A 21,855-nucleotide genomic window follows, 5' to 3' on the forward strand; every position below is an offset into this window, starting at 1 on the left:
AACAAAATTTGTTCGAATTTCCTAATAGCGCGGAAAAGTTGCGAATGGTGAAGACTAAGAACGGTTTAAAAAAAATAATCAAAACCAGTTAATATCTTCTACTTCAGGTTTGGCCTGGAAACTTGAAAAAAAAAATTTTTAAATTGTATTTTAAGAAAAAAAATTTGATCACTCTAACGCCTTATTTTTTTAATATAATAGCTTTAAAGAACTCTGTTATGAGCTAGATATTAAGTAGAAAAGAAAAATTGTTCAAATTGGGTAAGGACTTCCGGACTTCTGGTGTTTTGAAATTTGTCGAAATAATGCAAATTTCCTATTTTACGATATTTTTTTTCATTTTTATATACGATTTGGTAAATCATTATATTTACCAAATAAGAATTTGTATTTAAAAGACCTTTGGTCTTGCATTAATAAAGTTAAAAGGATTAATATGAATTAACAGATAAATTTATAATTAGTGTACTAAATGGCATAATATGAAATTTCCTGATATTGGCGTTTTTATAACATTTTTTTTCCTTTTTCACTGCGATTTGCTAGAAAAAAGCAATAAAATATTTATATCGAAGACTCTATTATGGCAAACTTATTTTTGTTTTTATCACCATCTTCCAATTTGTCATAAATACTGAAAGATTTTATATTTCAAAATTCTTAATTTGTACGAGTGCCATTCTTAACTATTTCTTGATTTATCTATTTTAGTATACTTTATTTCTTGTATCTTTAGGAAATTTTATAAAAAGTAAAAGAGACAAAGTGATAACGACATTAAGAGCAATGAGGATATTTCGTGACCTCTTTTATTACTAAGTGATTTCGTTTGACAAAAGACTAGATAAAACTATAAAAACCGAAAAAATTCCTTTCAAAACATCTGTCCTTTTCTTGTCCTTATTCCCTATTAGACACAATTAATTCATTCAACTCAGGTAGGTAGTCTTTTGTCAACCTCAACTAAAATATATTGAATGAACTCGGAAAGGAATTTCGTAATCCTCTTACGCACAGCCGTCTCAAGCAAAACGCACACAAATTTATCCTTCATATCCGATATCGACAAATCAACGTCCCATAATAGCTATGACGCACACTGTAGGTACTCTACCTAGCTTATAGCTAGCTCATATTATATAGAGACTTCATTCTATTCCATTCCAAGGCGCATGAATAGCAGGTTAAGTGATTTATCACTTTTGTTTACCCTCTTTGCATCTGCAAATGGAATTTTCCCCTAAAGTGGATGATGCACCCCGAAGTCCATATGCAGAAATGCAGAAATACTTTGCTGAACTTCACAGTTCATTCGCCGAATAAGTAGGAGATTGTAACTTCTGCAACGCATTACTCAAACCCGTCTCGAGAGCTCTTTTGCACACCCACTCCAAAAGCGAAACTATAATATGCACACGGGTACTTCGATCGTTCCTAGTGTGTAGACACACTCTCGTATGGAATTATTGTTTTCTTTAATTTTCTCCGCACAATTTGTAGATGAAAATCAACACAACAGAAATTGCAAAACTTATTTGTAAGATATTCTCTTCTAGGTGATTCCTAGAACTATTACCCACCAACTCACAATCAAATTTGAATGCATCCGTGCACCACTTGACGTTGTGTGCCCTAGCGCCAAGAGTCGAGTGTTTCCGTCGAGTGGTGGCATCTTGGAATAATTAACAAAAACTCTTCACAATCTCAAGCGATGATGAACTGAATTGAAATCTTTGGCAATAAAAAATTCAAAAAAAAAAGGAAGGATGCTGGATGGCCAAGTCGCGCATGACGAATCTTTTTCAAGAGATCACGATTGGAATAGAGTGTGTAAAGAGTCGTTTTTTTAGACCATTTAAAGTGTTCGGGAATCAAAACAAATCAAAATGAAATGTCATTGTTTGTATTTTTTTGTTTGATGATTGGATGCTGGAGTGCAAGATGCCCGAAGGTGGTCTTTTTCAAAAACCTAAGAAAAGTTCAACATGCAGTTAGCACGAATATAATTTTCTTTTGTTGATTTAATGAATTTAAAGTGATGGACAAGATGGTGATGAAATATAGCTGAGATTATTGTTCTTTAGATAAAAATCTAGCCCGTGTCTTAGAATGATAGTTCTAACAGTAACGGAGTTATTTCTTTTTTGCTCTTAATCGTATTTGATTCTATCTTGAGGAGCGATAAAAAGACTTTCGTAAAAATCTTAATGCATTATTGAATTGATATTCTGATATATTCTCTATTAAAGTCAAGTAAGGAGCGATTAGGTCTTTGCTATCCCATAAAAAAATATTTATTTTAATGAATTTTTGGTATTTTTGACAGTTTAAACAACTAAATAATAAAAATTGAGCGATTTACTAAAAGGTTTAATGCAAAATAGTTATTTATTCCTTGTCCCCTGCTTTAATTCATTACGTTTAGAATTTTCATAACTATCAAAATTTCAAACAAAAAAAATAAAATACACGACTAGGGTCGCAATTACTTGCTCTTAGCTTTTTACTGAAAAATGTTATGGAAAATTAAAAATTTGATATTTTTAAGGAATTTCATAAATAGTGTACAAAATATAAAATCTGTTTTTTATAATCATAATTCAACACCGTTTCAAATGATCTTTTTCACAAAACCAAATATGCCATTTGATTTCTTGTATATATGAATTTTTAGAAAAAAAAAATCATATGTGCAATTTACACGTGGTAGAAGTGAAACCTTAAAAAATCATTTTTGTTGCATCGAAAAAATCATCAACATATTTTTTTTATTCCATCACCTTTATATCCATATTTTTTATATGACAACCTTAAAAAAAATTTATATCACCTAAAAGCTTATTGTTTCAGCTCAAAATATTTATATTAACCATGTCTATACAACATCAACAAAAAGAGCTAGAATTTTTTGAACCCAATCACTTTTTATCAAAAAAGCAAAAAAATCAATCTTTTTTCTCTTCTAACACCATTAAATATATTTTTTTTAAATGATATACATAGTATAGTAAATTTTATATTATCTGAAAGCTTCAATCATTTCTACCATGCCTAAAAAAAAAGTTAAAATTTTTGTATGTGTGGTATATCAAATGAAAGGTAAGCATGCGTATTAAAGTTAAATAACATTTTTATGTTATGTAGATCAAAAGATACAACGTGTATAGAAAAAGAACATCTTTTTACCGTTATTTCATGATTTTGAATATGAAATTAATTAAAAATTGGCTTATTTAATTACCTATCTACAGTATAAATTTCATTTATCTATCTTTTAAAACAAAAAATTTATAATCAATTAATTTTTCCTGTCGCTTTTTCGTTTCATCTTGTTTCAGATCACTACGATACTAAAGAAGTTTTCACTTCAAAAAAATTTGAAAATCGTTAGAGTCGTTTTTTTTTAAATAATTTTTTATATAGGTAGATACCTATACAAATTTTCTAATATTAAAAAAAAATTTGGTAGGCTATTTTTAAGAAACTATAAAAACGAAATTTCATTAACCCGTTTTCAAAAAAATGATTTTTCAAAATTTGAAATATTTTTTTTTTAATCCAAAAATGTGTTTTTTGAAAAATTTTAAAATTTTTTATATAATGATTGTATGTAAGGTTTCTGTATAAAAACAGACAGAATTGCCAAACCCACTTTTTTGGCATTCTCTATCATCGTAATGTCATGTAAAATTGTTATCTCGAGTTCAATTTTATTTACGAATCCTAAACTTGCCCTATATCGCAAGTAAAAATATCATCAACCCGTTAACAAAAAATTGATTTAAGAAAATTGAAATATTTGAAAAAAAAAATCCAAAAAAGGATTTTTAGAAATTTTTAATATTATGTTGGGTGTAAAAATATTCTTTGAATCAGTGTCATTTGAGGAAAAGAGGCGAATTAAAAAAAATACGTAAAATAGGTACGTTTTTTTAATTGAAAAGTAGTACATTACTGGTTTGTTGATTTTCACTCCCTTCCATTTACAATGCTTGAAAAAAAGAATAAGTCCAGAGAAGTATATTATTTCTTTTTTATCTACATGGAATGAGTCCTTGTTGACTATATTAGATCACCTTTTCTGTTCATTTTTTTGTCCATCACACATTTCAAAGTTAAAACCTTTGAAGGTCTTCATTTTAAATATTTTTATATTTAAAAATATACATTGAAATATGTTAACTAACATTTTGTCAAAAACCACCTCACCTTTTGTTTATTTTTATGCTATTTGCTAGACGCATTTATGGGGGGTTACATTTTACAAAAAAAAATATTAGAATAACAACAAAAAAAAAATGTTTTTTTCCAACTAATCTTATTAGGTACTCAAATAACTGGGATCAAAGCAGGCATCTTTAATTTTCGATCTATTTAATATTATCGTGTATACCAACAAATCTGCAACAAGGACTATAGAAAACATTATGCAAGTAATCACATGTCACCAAAAGTTAACAATTTTAAAATAAAAGTTTTTCCAACTACATATTTCAGTAAATTTCACCCTAATAGCTATATTCATTTATGAAGACCGTTCCATAAAAAGCAAACAACCTGAATCATTTAATATTCCCCCTATAAATTGGTTTAGGCATGCTTTTTGATTTGTTTCATTTTAATTTTATCCTAAACATTTTTTTAAGTTTTTTCAATATGATTATTTTTACAAATTCAAAAAGTGCTGTTATTTTTCAATTATGTACATATTTAAATATTTAAATAACATTTAAACATTTTGATTTCTTAATGGATATTTTTTTTTTCATCCTGCGGCTGATAATATAAAAAAAAATATATTTATCCCACAGCTGATAGGCCGTCGGATTTTTTACTCTAACATTGAAAAATAATATTTTCCTCAATAAATGACATGATTTCCAATATATTTTGTTAAAAATATCTTGTTGCATAATTTTAAACTATTGTCATGCTAAAATCATTCACAGTTGTGTTCTTTTTAATTCACAATGCTAAAATAAAGTTTTCTGCTCAGCTCTTTTGTTTTTATTTTCAATTTAAAATGTCACAAAATGTGTTAGAAATAAATTGATATGTAGGTTTCAAGTTGAGATATTTAAAGAATATAATATTTTGTTGATGTCATGACGTCACAATTTCCTGAATAAAATCAGGTTATTCATAGATGAAAAAACAATCAGTTTAAAAATATCCATTACTTTTTTATTAATTTTCTGTTTATTAGTCATAGTCATATCAAAACTCAAATTAATACAAAATAACACTTTTTGAACCCATTCACTGGCTTTATAGCTATAACGAAGTGTCTTAAAAAAAAATTAAAAAAAAAAAAACAAAAACAACGTTATGAGAAGCAAAAATATTCCACCAGTCTCTGAGAAAACCAAAAATTCCAAAACTCAGCAAAAAAAAAAAAACAAAAATTAAAAAAAAAAAACTGCAACAGAATCCAACGACGACTTTTAGCTCAACAAACACTAAACAAACACATATTTCTAACATCGTCGTCGTCGTCTTCTTCATCGTCGTCGTCAAACACACCAGAAATATGTTGTTCCATCTGAGAATATAATTTCTTAGACCGAGCGCGATGAAGATGGGACCCAAAGCCACATCTCTTCCTCCTCCTTTTTAGTCGCCCTCCCTTCATCATTTACATTTATTTCTTAATAATTCCTTTAGGATGAGAATAAAAATTTTGGTAGTGTTGGTGTGTAGATTTTTTTTTTTTTTTTTTTGTAAAAATAACAAAAGGAATATTTCTAAGCATTTTGTTTAGCAGTTCTCTCCCCCTCGCGTATAATAATTCTTTGAGCCCTTTTCGTTCTACCTATACACCAAAAGGCCAAGTTTAAGTCGATCCATAAACGAGCATAAGCCACATTTCTCTGTGACACACCAATCGATCGGTTTGTAGTTTGAGAACAACACGCAAAGATTTCAGCCTTTTTTTTTCTTCTTCAAATCTCTGCAGAAAAATTCAAGGGAGAGCGAGAGAATTATCCTTTTTTTATGGTTCTCTCCGAATAGATGGTAAAAGCAAAATATAAAATAACTTGCTTTTTCTGCTTCGTCTTAAACACACATCCACTTAGAAAATTCATAAGAAAACCATGAAATATTAAAAAAGATGAGAGCACACCAACAGCAACCAACATCAACCACCTCAAGCACAGGCCGCACAGAATGTGGTGATCCACCATATCGAAGAGAAGTTTGAAAAAGCAAAGCAAAAGAAGGATGATGATGATGATCATCATCATCATGATGATGAAGAACAAGTCTCGAGAAGTAAAAATTCTTGAAATTCAATGGAAAAATGACAATGTTGACATAGAAAATGCTCGTTTAACGTGCGCGCGCACACAAGGCGTAGAGGAGAATAAGAAAAGGTAACGTGTGTGCGTGTTAGCTCTAGGCAAATAAAATTGTACGCGACACTTGAACACACTATCATAACCTTAAAAAGAATAAAACAAAAACAAAAAAAAAAAAAAAAAACTATTAACAAAAAAAGACGACGAAGAAGAAAACCATGAAAAACCAGAACAATGTGTAGATTTGAATGGGTAAGAAAAATACAAGAAAAATACACAAAAGGGTAATTGTAGCGCAAGCAAGACTGTGTTGTGTGTTTGGATCTCAAATTCTGCACAAAAATGAGAGAACTCAGAGAAGACCATGTGTGTGAGAGTATAAATGAGTTTTATATTGGAAGAGTGTGAGAGAACTTTGCAGACAATTTTATGCTCTGAGAAAGACAAGATATCACACATACCAAGAAACATTAAAAGCAAATAACAAAAAAAAAAAAAAGATCCACAACAAACTCCAAGATCATATTATTATTAATTAACAAGTGTAGGTGACATTCTTTTGATGTTGTTTGTTAATGAAGTAAACGATTCAGTGTTGCCATTGTTGTGATCGTAGAAAGTATTTATTTGTCGGTTATAACGTATAAGTCACAAAACTGAAAAAAAAAAAGTTCGTGCGTCAGCTCTTTTGTTTCAGCATAGAAGTTTTCTGTGATTCGTAAAACTTTTTTATAGTGTTATAATCTGTTATCAGGCTCAAAATACATGTTTTGCTGGGATATATATGTATAGATTTAAGAAATTAAAAACAAACACAATTTAATTATTCAAGCTATTAAAGAAATTAAATCTTTTTTTTTTTGCTTTAAAACCAAAAACCTTCTGAAAATCAGTAATTTGAATTTTAGCGCTTTCACTTCCCTCCTGTGTATGAAAATTGAACCACCTGAAGTCACCTGATTTCCATAAATAGAAATATTTCAAAAGCCAAAGTTAAAGGCATTTAACTTTTGGAGCCGTTTATAAAATGTATATCAAAACTCACATCACAATAACGAATGTCGAAAACTTTTCCTAAAAAAATCTCACTGTATCTATGTTAAATACCGATTCACTTACAAACAACAATTCTAAAAATTACAGAAAACGTCATCAATTACTGAAAGCAGTACCTCAGGAATTTCAAAGTTCAAAGTGTAATCGAAGATTAGGTAGTTTTTAAGCAATTTACGAGGCTAAAACTTCCCATCTCAAATTTTTGTGTTGCTATTAAGCCATGGTAATTACTTTTGAACAAAATGTTGTTCAAATTTTCAAATAAGAAACCTTAAAAAGGCAATAAAAAGCCTTGATTTTCTACTAAATTCTTTTTTCTGAGAAGTTGCTCATGAAACTTCTTTTTAATCATTTTTAATTTTCACAATAAAACTATATTGAAACTGAATTGTAATTCACTACAATAGCGTAAGTTTACCAGTATTAAAAAAATTCTATTAAACATAACAATCAGGAAAATAAGAAAAAAGTATAGGTCGTTAAATCATGTACTTTCAAGTAATGAATTTAATGAAATTATTCGACCAAATAGTGATTTTTTTTTTTTTTGATAATGTTTTTGAAAACTTATTCATACCATTTTTTAATTCAGATTTTAATTATTGAATAATACCAATTTTTTTTTAGATTTTTTTAGAGATAATGACTCTAATGTTTTAATTTTTATTTTATTAATATAAAATGAAATGTAAATATTCAATTTTATTTTTCGTTTATAATTTTTTCATACAAAAGAATTAACATTCTAGACTTTTATCATAAGAGCATAAGTACAAAATAAATCAAAGCTTTCGCAAAAACTTGCACACGCACCCTTAACCAAATTCACCAATCTGGCTGCTGTCATTGAAACTATTTTTGCACGTATCTGAACGAAAAAGAGAGCAGATGCTTCGATAAGATACATTTCAATCTCAATTTTTAAAAGGGGTGATAAATTCCATTCAAATAGATCTTAGCCGTTGATAGATTGAGGATTTTAGTTGTATTATTTTGCGTATTTATTGTATTTTGTTGCCTATCCACGGACAAAAAATGAAGTTGACTTTTTTCTTATTTATCATTCTATTAACAATAACATTTGCGTTCAAAAAATCACCTCACGGAAAATACTTTTACAATTACATCGGAAAAGCTGCATGTGAGCAACAATGTAATCCAGGATGTATTACGGGAATGAGAGGAGGAGGTTCGTGCCAAAGGGTCTACAATGCTGGTGCAACGGTCTATCAATGTTGGTGTTGGGGAAAAGAGATATAAAAACTACCCCATATAAAAGTTATTCTACATTTTGCATAATTTAATAATATTGAATCAAATAATGTTTTTCTTGAGGACTATTAATTCTTTTGAAAATAAAATATAAAAAAAAAACAAAATTAAAATTTTTTATTTGAAGTTCTTAGACTATCAGTTGCTTTAAATCATTCTATTTCTGAGCAACTTCAGAAGAAAGTGTTTAAGTTAGGTACTACAAGATGTTTTCCTGAAATAAAAATATAATAAAAAAAACCAAATCCTTTTTTTCTATTGATTCTACAAAGATACCCCAGGAAACATCAGTAAATCATCGAATCATTCTAATAAGAAAAATATTTACTCATCAGCAACATCATCTCGAGTTTAAAAAATAAAATGAGTATAGAAACAAAATTTATCACAAAATCAAGTTTGCAGGTCAACACTTTTGTTTCCATAAAAAAAATAATACTCAAATCCTAACAACTCAACAAATTTGAGACCAGCATTCGAATTTCATTGTATTCAAAAAATCAAGTTCGTGCATCAACTCTTTTGTTTAAACTAAAAACACCTTAAAGTATCAAATTTTTGGCTGCTTTTACTCCAACAACGGCATCACCTCTAAAACATGAATTGGAATTTATATTGCACTTTTGACTTTCAGTGGCGTTCATCGCTGCGGGGGCTCCTTGAAAAAAAAAAAAGTATCGCAGAGAACAAATAAAACCAAATAAAGAGAAACAAACTCGTATCGAGATTAAAAGAGAATCACTAGTCTGCAAAGTGTATACAACATAGAGAAATATTCCTGTTCCTTTTTATTTAATTTCAAAATTTTAAAAAGAGATCAATACAAATATTTTTAAAATTCCCCTAAAATTTAGTCCAAAATGCATTCTGAGACAAAAATAGTAAATTATTTTAATATAAAAAAAAAAAAAACAGAAGAAAAACAACCAACACCTTCTCTCAACTTAACAGAAACAACAGAAAAATCTCATATTTCACCTTAAAAATAATAATAAAAAAAAAACAACATTACGCCACCACCATGAAACCACATGATGCAAAAGTGATCAAACAACCACTTCATAGTGTCAGCTTTTTAATTTTTTGCACCTCTTTTCGACTTTACATTCATACTAAAAAAAACACAGAGCCTCATCATCATCATCATCATCATCATAGCCAGATCCCAGACTTCCTTTTTTTCTTAAATATTATATATTTTTTTATTCTTATTGCTTTTGTTTGTTTTTTTTTTTATTTCTCTATAATCTCTCTCTCTTGCTTAAGAACTCTACCATCAATACAGACAGACAGAAAAAAATTTCAAAAAAAAAAAAAAACACAAAAACTAAACAAAAATCTATAGAAACAAGAAAATCATAATAAATTCACACCAACAAAAGTCAAATTCACGAAAGACTGGTTCTCCAACCAAACTCATACAATACACACAGACACAGATCAGAGCATTCCACAATATATCTTTTTCTTTTAAACCATACAAATACACTCTTACAACAGAGCGAGTATCTATGAGATGCACTGCAATATTCAATTCAGTCTTTAGCAAAACCTCAGAGAGTTCGGTAACCAAGATTTTAACGTTCTTTTTGGCTCGGCCTTTTTCAGTTAAAAAAGAAATAAAATAAAAATATATATTTTTGTATCTTTTTTTGACACTAAAAAAAAATATATCCCAATCTTATTTGATTTTTTTCGTATTAAATCCAAATAATTTTGCAAATACAAAAATCAAACACCGACAAATGAGTCAATCATAGCCAGTAAAGTGCTAAGAGCGACGGGTTTTTTTTTACACAAATAATGTCACTTTGTGAATATGTATCTTTTATTTAAAGTATCTCAAAGTACGAAAACAACATCATTACGCATTCGATCGTGACCCTGAACGGATCTAACTTAGTCCTGATAAATACAAAAAATCGAATTTAAAAAAAAAGTGTCATCCAACCACCAACAATCTGAAATAAAAGAAGTGTGGGAGTGTGTTCGCAAAAAAAAACTAAAAAACGCAAAAGACGAAAAAAACTAAAAAAGTATCTAGATACTTTTGATACGGCGGCGCGTGAAGTGTTTTTAAAACCAAGCAAAAAAAAGTGTAAGAATGCAATTTAACCTTGCCAAACTGAGGATAATAGAAATCATCTTCATCCAGGAGCTTGGGAGAGTATAAATATCCTATCCCAAAGTAGTATCTCCTTGTGGATTAAAACAAAATAAAAAAAAATTTTTCAAAAAATAATTGAAAATAAATATAAAAAGAAAAAAAATCGACAAAAATCACGTCGACAACGTCGAAAAAGGTTGATTCCTTGTTTTTCCCTTCGAACCCAGACCTCACACCACATCGCTGAACCGACCAAAACAGTAGAGTCCACCCCTCGTGCGCGCCGTTTCGGTGTATCTTTTTTTTTTTTTTCATTGTGCAACCTTAACAACTCTTGTGGCTCGTTGTTCGGTGGTGCGCGCGCGGTGTTATCGCGAAAAGGCAATCAATTTATTGAAAAATAATCCCCCAGTCTTGTTGTCGAGGGAAAAATAATATAAAAAAAAAATTACAAAAAATAGTGCTTTACCAGTGATCGTGCACAAAATAGATCGATAAGCGCAACGGGCGCGTATTTAAAAAAAAAAAAAAGATACAAAAAAAATTGTATTTTAACAGTGAAATGTTTCCTTTGAGTTCCTTTGTAAATTGCAAGTCGTGTTTTTGTAAATTCACTGCAAGGACATTACAACGGTGAGAGATATCCAATCTCAAGGATACACATAAAAGACTTTTTCAAACTTAACACAAACACTTTTATCCAAGCTTTTTAACGGGGCATTGAAAAAATTGATTTTTTTTGCCAAAAATCATGTACGAAATTAAATCAATCGAATTCGGTCGAAAAACGGATAAAAACAATCAAACCTCATTATCATCAAAAAATTACTTCGATCACTATCAACAAATTAGTAGCGATAGTGCGGATTCATCGATTAGTACAATTCAAGTACCAATAGTCGTTACAACGACAACACCGGATAGTCATCATCTACATCATAATCGACATCAGTCGGCGTCGGAATTAGAGTCGGACGAGGACACAATGCAAGTGTCACTGAGGCGTCGGCGGATATTTCAACGACAGGCGTGTCTTCTAAGTATACTGGCGGCGTTTATTTTGGGTCTGATGTTGGGTGTTTTTATGCCCATGATGTCAGGCATGTCAGGAGTTTTTATAACCGGCGAGTTGATAGGTGTAGAGCCGGTAGCTTCGTCGTCGTCGGCGGTAGTGAATAAATCGGTATTGCCACTTCATCCACCGTCAGACTTTCCAACGATCTATGAATTGCGAGGACAACCTACTCCAAAACCGCCAGCAGCGGAAAACCTTTTCTCAGTTTCCTTTATCAAAGAGAAGGAATTGCCAGCTGAGGAGGTCTTTCGGAATGCATTCCATCTCGAGCAGGATAAACATTCTGAAGACTCGATGATTGTTAAGAAACTCGATGCAATCGATGGGAGTATAAAAGAGTTCCGTGTGCAGCGGACGAGTGATGGACTTTTCCGAAAAGGTCCAGAAAGGAGGTTGTCAAAGCCGTCGGTAGTTGAACAAATGCTACCTGGTGACACAGCTCAGCTGAATTTGAATGAGGCTTCGATAAGTTTCATGCCGATTGCTGAACAAATTGTCCGAAATGCCAATCACAATACTGGAATTGTCGAAAGCGACATTTATTGGGGTAGTTTGGTAGAGCATTCGTTACCTAAAGGCTTTCTCAAGAGTGACGCAGCAGCATGGAATAATTTCATTCATAATGGAGTTGTTACACGCCTCGAAACAGGCTGTGGGCGAATGCAAAATCGTCTCGTAGTATTCGCTGATGGTACACGAGCTTGTGCTCGATACCGTCAAAATACCGATCAAATTCAAGGCGAATTATTCAGCTTTTACCTCGGTCAACTATTGAATTTGACAAATTTAGCCCCAAGTGCGGCATCAGTGATTGATCTAGAATCGGCGACATGGGCAAACGCCTTGCAAGACATCACAAATGCACAGTGGAAATCCACACGCCCAGTTGTACTAACAAAATGGCTACCTGACCTCGAACCAGCCGGCATACCACAGCCATTCCAACCACTCGAACGTCATTTAAATAAATACGACGTTTGGAATATCACGCTGGGCACCAGTACAACAACAACAACAACATTCCCCTCATCGACGTCGCCATCGTCAACATCATCCCCATCGTCGTCCATTGCAGACGATCAAGATGCAAATCAAAAAGGATTACTCAAACGGTTGGGTGCTGCTGCCCCAGCATCATCATCATCTTCATCGTCCACCATCAACTCAGCCAACAACAACAACAACAACAACAAAAACAACCACAACAGGTCTTCTCGTCTCAATCAATCAAAATCAGTGGCTGCTGCTGCCGCCACATCAGATTCATCCTCTCTTCCAGCATCATCATCATCCTCATCGTTGTTAGTTGACAGAGACGAATTGCATTTGAATGCGACAGTGCTGAATCGATTAATCGAGCTAGCGCAATGGTCCGATCTAATCGTGTTCGATTATTTAATTGCGAATCTAGATCGTGTTGTTAACAATTTGTACAACTATCAATGGAATGCAGACATCATGGCGGCGCCAGCTCACAATTTAGCCCGACAAATTAATTCTCAGCTCCTGGTCTTTCTCGATAATGAATCGGGACTTTTGCATGGTTATCGATTGTTAAAAAAATACGAAGCTTATCATGGTTTGTTATTGGACAATTTATGTATATTCCGACGGCCAACTATTGAAGCTTTAAGGAATCTACGTGAATATGGACCGGGTAAACGATTGCAAGAATTATTTGAATTATCAACGAGTTATCAGGTGAGAGATGTGTTGCCATCGTTGCCGGATAAATCGATAAAAATACTTATCGATCGTATCGATCGAGTATTGGGGCAAGTACAAAAATGTAGAGATTTATTCTCAGACAGATAATAATAAATATAATTATGTTTGTTATGACGCAGGATTTTTTATGTAGTAGATTATCAAATTGAAAAGACATATAAATTTATATTTGTCAAAGTTGTTGTTTTTTAGATGAAGAAGTGATCGAATTAGGAGTATTTTTTGAATTTTTTTAAAATAAATTATTATCTTTTTTGTAAATTCTTAGAATCCTTTGGAAAATTGAAATGAGTGACATTTTTTGTGTTGATGTTAAAAATGTATTAGGGCTTAAGTTATTTGAAGACGTAAGAAAATAAGAACGAGAAAGTTACTAAAATTATAAAAAAATGCAGCATTTTGGTGTTTGTCAAAATATTCGAAAAAATAGTTAAAATGGTCAAGATTTTGATGGAATTTGAATGAATGAAATTTGAAATCTTGATAAATATTATTGACAATAAAAATGGTCTTTTACTTAGGTAAAATAAGAAATTAAAAATAACCATTGTTGATGAAAGAGTTAAATTATTCTTTTTGGAACAAGTCATCGGAAAAGTTAATTTTTTTTATACAAGAATTGTATTGCATCTACACTAAACCAGAGTTATGTCTCCATAGAATTTCATTTTCTTAAACCTCACAGGTGAATTTATAATATATGCTCTCAAATGTTCACATAATTGATAAAATTAATGTGTAATGATAAACAAAGAACTTATTGCAATAGTTTGATTTTATTCAATATTGCTTTCATTTAAAAGACTTCTTAAAAGGTGCAAATATTTTTATTTCTACTAATATTGCCTTCAAAACTATATACATACAAACAAGTCATACAAAAATGACGATAGAAAAATACAATGAGCAACTTTTGAGGTAAATTGTTTATGTCTACTCTCTATAATCCAAAATTACGCATTTGTATGAGATAATTCGGGTACAACTGATAACTTTTTATTACTTGGTATCCATTTTGCTATTTTAATACAAATATAAAAGAAATTATCTTGAAATTTCCATCATTTCCTCACTGAAACTTAGATTTTTTCTAAATCGAGTTTGCATGTCAGCTCTTTTGTTTTGCATTGATAAATCAGAAATAATCCATTTTTAGAAACAAATTTCGGGTTAGTAAGTGTAAATTATAGTCATATATTCGTTAACATAATTTAAAGGAGCATCGATAAATGATTTCATTTTCGTCTCACTTGGCCTTTAAGTAGTTAATTTTTTTAATTTTAATTTTTTTTTTGAAATTCATGTTATCAACTCCAACAACATATTATATATAATTGTATAAAAAATACTTTCACTTTCAACTGAGAATTGAACATAATAATGCTAGACAAAGCCTCTTACACTTCTTTACGATTGTGCATTAAGAATGCTTGTCTGTATTTGTAAGCATTATGGATGTCTTCTGTAAGACTTCACACAAAAACATTATTAAATCTTTTATTTATCTTTATACTTTAAGGCAAATCGGTCATCAATCATCAAACATTATCAATCGCTTATTTGCATAAAATTATATAAGTTATATCAAGGACCAAGAAAATTAATGTTGGTAATTTTATTTTGATTCTAGGGCCAGTCAAACCTTAAAGGCAAAACTTTTTGACACAAAAAAAGTGTTAAAAGCTTTGAATACTTTGTTTTTGGAATTAAATAAGCCTTTTAACATTATTCATCTACTGCTAAATAGCTTCTGTAGTTAATTGTTGTAGAGTTTATTTCCAATGCAATTTTAAAATTTTATCACTTGAAATTTTATCAAAAAAAGAACTTATCTTGCAGAAGTCTATAATAACTTTTATAAAATTTTTAATAAAAATGCTCTGTAAGTCAAAATAATAGTCTGCGCATTTGCCAAGTGATGATTTGGTACCAACCTCGAATGGTAAAATCGATGTTTTTGTGATAAATGTCTCTTCTATGTTTTAAAAATCGCCTAGTATTTATTAGACTCGGAACCATTTAATAATATTAATTTAGCTATGTGTGAAAAAAAAGACATCTTCCACCTTTTATGCACGTTCTTAGCTGAAAATAGTTTTTGACGCATTTAAAATTTCTACTCAAAACACTTCTTGTAAACAGAAGTCTAACAAATGTTTCCTTTCATTAAGTTATTTCATTCAATCTAGGATCTCTCTTGAGTTTGCTCGTCGTATTCTTCATATTTTAGTAAAAAAAAATAATAAAACATATCAGTTTTTGTTTTATAATCCTTTAAAATTAGCTTGAGACTCCATTTCATCGTTATTTTAAGGACTTGAACATTTCTAGATGAAATATGCACCTAATTCAATTTATAAGTTCGCGAAACGCTTAATAAATTTTTGGAGTTGAGGTCACTTGAACTTATAAATTGAATTATATTCAATCGCTCCACTTAAAATAAAAATAATTTTAATAATTTTTATTATTTTAGTTATTTTTTCTTCGTTGAAATATGCACCTTTCCTATTGCAATATGCTTCTTTGTTCTATCCTTTGCAAACGATTCCGATAAATTTGCTTCTTTTAAACGTTGAATCACAGTTTTTTTGTAGCACTATTCTTTAATTTCATCAGAAAATAGTATTCTTATGATTCTATATTGCTTTATTGTATCAAAATACAGAAACTGTAAATTAGTTCTTTTCATTTGAAATTGAAATTAAAATCAGGTTCGTACATCAACTCTTTTGTTTCAAGTGTTTGCATAAGGAAATATGATAAGCAAGTTGCCTTACCTGAAAATTTATCACAGTGTTTACTAAAATTAGCTTAAAAACATTAATTTATGATGTGCAAATTCATTCTCACTTAATAGAATTCTTAAAATATGATTCAACTTCCTCAAAACAAGTTGAATTTCTTAATTTGGTTAATGGTTGTGTTTGTCAAATTGTTTCAAGTTTTAGTTAAACTATTTCATGATCTAAATTTCAACCCACATTTTAACCACGCACAACATGTTTCTTTAATGACACTCATTAATCTGTCCTTAAAGTAACTTTTTGTCATAAAAATTAAAACCAAACCAAAATAAAAGACAGAAAGAAGGAAAAAAAAATCCTACACAATCTAATTAAATAGCAAAACACACCTCTGAATTTTTCTTTTTCTCTCGTGCATTCTTTCTCAGGTTGTAAACCAATTTTTGTTGTTTATAATAAAATAAAAAAAAAAAGAACCTTAAAAGAGTGTTTATTATTCTTCTTCGTAGATCACACTGAAGTCTCAAAAATGACAGCTAGTAATAAATCAGTGTCTTTGTTTGAATATAGAAAATCTTTGACGTTGATTTTTTTTTTAGTTTCTTCAGTTTTTGTTTGATGGCTATACTATATATGAATTGAAATTCCGGTTTGTCACAAATAATGTGTCATTTTTTTTTTGTTGTTGTAAACTTTCACTTTGAAGATGAGTTAGCTTTAAGATGGTATTATAAAATCAGCAGCTCTAATGAAAGAAAAACTCTGACGAGTCGAAAATGATTTATGGACTCATTCGTCAAATTTAAGTCAAAAAAGAAACTTAATCTCTTAAGACCTTAATACATTTCGTTCTTGAAGATACAAAAAAGTCGCTTATTACATTCTTCCAAATAAAATTATCAACATCAAACATACCTCTTAGGTTGTTCTATATATAAAAAAAAAAATAAACAAAAAATGTTACTCTACTTAATTTTACATAATTATTGCAAAATAAATTTAAAAAAAAAATCAAGGACTGATCAAAATTATAATTTATGTAAATAATAACTTTATTTTAAGTTTAAATGTACAGTAAAAATATAAAAATGTAATTATTCTAAAATATAAAATGTAAAAAAAAAAAATATGTCTTGTACGGAGCCAAAAATAATTAAAAATATAATTCTTATAATGTTAATTAAAATATTATTAATAAATTAAATTTTGTAAATAAAGTCATTAATTTAAAAACAAAAAATAGAATAAAAATAAAAGCATTAAGTGACACCTAAGTATTAAAGCCTAGTAACTATATAAAAAAATCACCTAAATAAAAAAAATATGAAAAAAAAATAAAAATGTAATTAAATATTATTCTTAAATGTAATAATATTATTAATTAAAAATATTAAAAAAAATAATTAAGTGTTAAAATTATTGTATATATGTAAATCGATGTGATATACTATTAAAAAAAAACAAGAAAATATATTTTAATATATTTTAGATGATGTTTAGTTATTTTATATTAAATTTGTAAGAAAGGAAGATTGGGAGTGAAAAAAAAAATGAAAATCCATTAAAAACTGAATTTAAAAAAATAATCATTTTTGTTGTTGTTATTTCTTTGTTTTTTTTTACTATTTCAGTCGTCGTTGGTTTGATTTATTCTTATGAATTTTCTTCATCATGTCAACACAGAAGAAAGGATATATCTCAATCACTTAAAAATAAACACAGAGACTTGTTAGTATTTGTTTCGCTGTCGTTTATGGGTCATTTAGATTTCATGGAACACAAAAAAAAAACTGAAAATGAATATTAAGCGTAACAAATTCGACGATGGAAAACATTTATTCGCTGCATTATTTTCATATTAAAAAACAAACCCCGTTGTTAAGAATGGAATTTATTACTATCAGATAGATAAGATCATAGAAGAATACTACTTGATAGAGACTCTGGTGTTCCCCCTTATTTTTTGGAATGTTTTATCAAACAAACAAAAAAAACACTCACCAAAAAAAATAAAAAGGAACTGCGTTTTGTTTTTCAAATGACATTCAGATATTTTGATTAGTTTTTTTGTATTTTTTTCTTGGTATGTTAAATACACACAAGTCATGAAACTAATAAGAAAAAAAAAATACTACCTAACCTTTATATTGAGAAGTTGTGTAATTTGAAAATTTATTTGGTAATAAATTATGGCTGTTGACGGCAGTTGCACAGCGGTTAAATGACAGAAAGAATTATTTGTTTTTGGGTGGTGCATAGTGGTTACCAAAAGGAAATTCAATTTATGAGTATTCATAATTTATTTTAGTGGAAGAAATAATAAACAAAAACGGAAGAAGTATTTTTGAGTTAAATTTATGATGAAAACTTAAATTATGTAAAACTGACGGCCGTTTTCACTTAGTAGTTAAAATAACTTGCAACAAAAGTATAAAGGTATTCAGAAGTGAAGTAGGCACAAATTTTCAATTTTGTTTTCAGTTTCTGCAGATTTACGAAAGAATTTATCGAAGCTGTAAATAAATTGATCATTCCCTTTTCCCATGCATGTATGATTTAAAGTTAAGACAGATAAAATTGAAATGATAATTTTTCATGTTTGCTGGATATATTTTAATTTGCATTTAAGCAGTATTAAACTTACGAAAATGAAGTAAGGCGGATGAAATTGTTTCACAATTTTGTAGGAATCAAACACAAAAATACTGAAGATAGAACTCGATAAAAGTTAAACAAATCGATTGCGATGCAAGGAATTGTAATATGTATAGTTTAGAAACCTTTAAAGTCTTAGGTAACTATCAATGATTGGTGTTTACTGTACCTAACAAAATTTTCTATTTAGACTGGTTTTTTGTTTCAATTGCAGGACGAAAAAAAAAAACAGCTATGTAAGACCTATGTAACAGAACATACTGATCCTTTGAAGCAATGTCGTATTCATTTCCTAACTCGCAAATAGTAAATAAATATTTTTTTCATACCAAGTTCAACCAAAATATGCTAGACATCAACAATGTTCATTTCATTAGGTTCACATTTTTTGTTTGCTGCTAAAAAGTGCTAAAAAACTTTCCAGAATTTGGATATGAAAGTGTTTTTTTTTTTTTATATGTTTAAAAGTGAATTCGACTTTTAATTGCCCACTCCATATGTTTCTTTACCATTAAGCTATCTCACTGTTGAAAATTATTATGACAAACTGCAACAAAATCATAAGATAATTCAAAGAAAATTAATGGAACTGTTTTTCAGCATTGATTGAATGAAGAAAGTTGTAAAATGCGTTTTTTCCTCAGTGTACCCATCCTAAAACAAAAAAAATAGATTTTCATTCAAAGTTGAATACATTTTTTTCTAATTGATACTTTTTAAACCTAATTGTTCAACGAATATAAGTCTCCAGGAAAGTTTATTTATTTCCATGAACAAAATCATTGGACAAGCTTTTTTATTTGTTTTTCCTTAATTACGTCTTTCTGAATGGATAAAATTTAAAACTTCAACTTTATTTTCTAGAATATAAAAAACGTAGTCTGTTTATCAGTTCAGAAAGAAAAAAAGCTTCTTAATAAGCACTTCTTTCATTTGTATGTTTTTGGTTGTTTGTCTCCAAGTTGTATTTTATACTTTTAATTTGGTTGAAATAAAATGAAATAGACAATTAAAAATTATTTTATTTAAATATTTATTTATTTTAAATTTTTGTTTTAAATTTTACAACTATTTTTTTGAAGTGAAAACTTCTTTAGTATCGTAGTGATTTGAAACAAGATGAAACGAAAAAGCGACACGAAATCAATTGATTATAACTTTTTTTAAAGATGGATGAATGAAATTTATAACGTAGATAGGTAATTAAATAAACTATAATTGTGCGAAATTTCAAATAATTTTATAGTCAAAATTTTGAAATAACGGTAAAAATATGTTTTTTTTTTTTCTAAACACGTTATTTTTTTTAAAGTTAAATACATACAAAATGTATTTAACTTTATTGAGCATGCTGCCTTTCATTTGATATATTACAAATAACGGTACTTGCTCTACAACTTACACAATATTAAATTGAAAAATACCTCAAAATACCTGTAGAGACCTGTTGCCACCAGTTTAATAACTACCGTAATATCAGTTTGAAATTTCAAGAAGAGAAAAAAAATTGATTTTTTTGCTTTTTTGATCAAAAGTGATTGGGTTCAAAAAATTCTAGCTCTTTTTGTAGACATTGTATAGACATGGTCGGTATAAATACTTTGAGCTAAAACAATAGGCTTTCAGAAGGTTTAAAATTTATTAAAGGTTGTCATATAAAAAATATGGAATAAAAGTTTATGGAATAAAAATAAGGTTGATTTATTCGATTTTTTTTATTGCAAGAAAAATGATTTTTTAAGGTTTCACTTCTACCACGTGTGAATTGCACACATGATTTTTTTTTTTTTTTTTTTAATCGACGACGCGTTTCGGAGCTGCTACTCCATCCTCAGGCCGAAGTATATTTAAATAAAATAATTTTTAACTGTCTATTTCATTTAATTTCAACCAAATTAAAACTACTTTCATCACAAAACGTTTTTGTCCAGTGGCGAATGAAATCAATTTATATATTTTGTATGTTAATATAAGATTATCCTACTAGAAAAGGATTTTATAAGCTAAGTATGCACCTATAAATGACTATCATTGTCCCTTCCTTTCTTGGAATATTAGTAATCTATTAAATCCTTAAATAAAAGCTGTACTGCATAAATTCAAGTCTAAAATGCAAAAAATATATTTTGATGTTCCTCAGAGTTATAATTGTCTGCAATTTTTTTTTATAATTTCAAATAACTTTTCTAATCAACTTAAAAGAACAAGACGAACCACCAACAACAAAATCCATCTTTTACAAAGGTTATCAAAAAATTGTATAATTTCCCAAAATTCTGCCTAATGCCTTGCATATTATACACATATACTAATTTTATTTATAAGATCAATTCCAATAATTGTGTAGACCTTTTATGGGAAGGCCTCCGAATACAGCTCTGGAGGACATCACATCACAGTAGAATTCGCATATAGTGATTTTCAAAAGTGGAGAACTTTGGCATATACAAAAGTCGCATCAAACTTGAAATAAGTTACTGTCATAAGTTATGCACTTTTAGCTTGTCATATTTTTTTCCCAAATCATAAATTCCTGACATTTAACTTACGCACCAACATTTTGTCCATTTAATTTGTTAATTTAAACTTCAACCACACACCACGATACTCAATGAAATCCTCCATTTTCTAATTTGATTTTCTACTTTCAAAAGTGACTATTTTGTTACCTCTCGTAACCAATAAGAACTTAATTTTATATGACCATTCATTTCAATATTAAAGAAAAAAAACGAAAAAAAATAATAAAATCATTACTATCCATCAACTTATTGCTTGTCAAACTTATGCCGTTTAAGCCTTTAGCCTTTAAAGCAAGTATATATATATTCCACCATTCACCCATTCTAATCGCGTTTACTGTCAAATAAATCCGCATTTAAACGCTTTTTTCCTGTCTAACATAGAAAAATCGTT

The 21,855-nt window shown here is 29.2% G+C and overlaps 1 protein-coding gene across 1 annotated transcript; it reads left to right on the forward strand.

The window, feature by feature from the left end:
* The first annotated feature begins 10,193 nt into the window (after positions 1–10,193).
* Positions 10,194–14,725, forward strand: LOC129907219 (extracellular serine/threonine protein kinase four-jointed). Its single transcript, XM_055983316.1, has one exon. It carries the CDS (start codon positions 11,486–11,488, stop codon positions 13,622–13,624), a length of 2,139 nt encoding a protein of 712 aa, XP_055839291.1. The 5' UTR covers positions 10,194–11,485; the 3' UTR covers positions 13,625–14,725.
* The last annotated feature ends 7,130 nt before the right edge of the window (positions 14,726–21,855 follow it).

This window comes from Episyrphus balteatus, chromosome 1 (genome assembly GCF_945859705.1).
Source record: "Episyrphus balteatus chromosome 1, idEpiBalt1.1, whole genome shotgun sequence".
NCBI lineage: Eukaryota > Metazoa > Arthropoda > Insecta > Diptera > Syrphidae > Episyrphus > Episyrphus balteatus.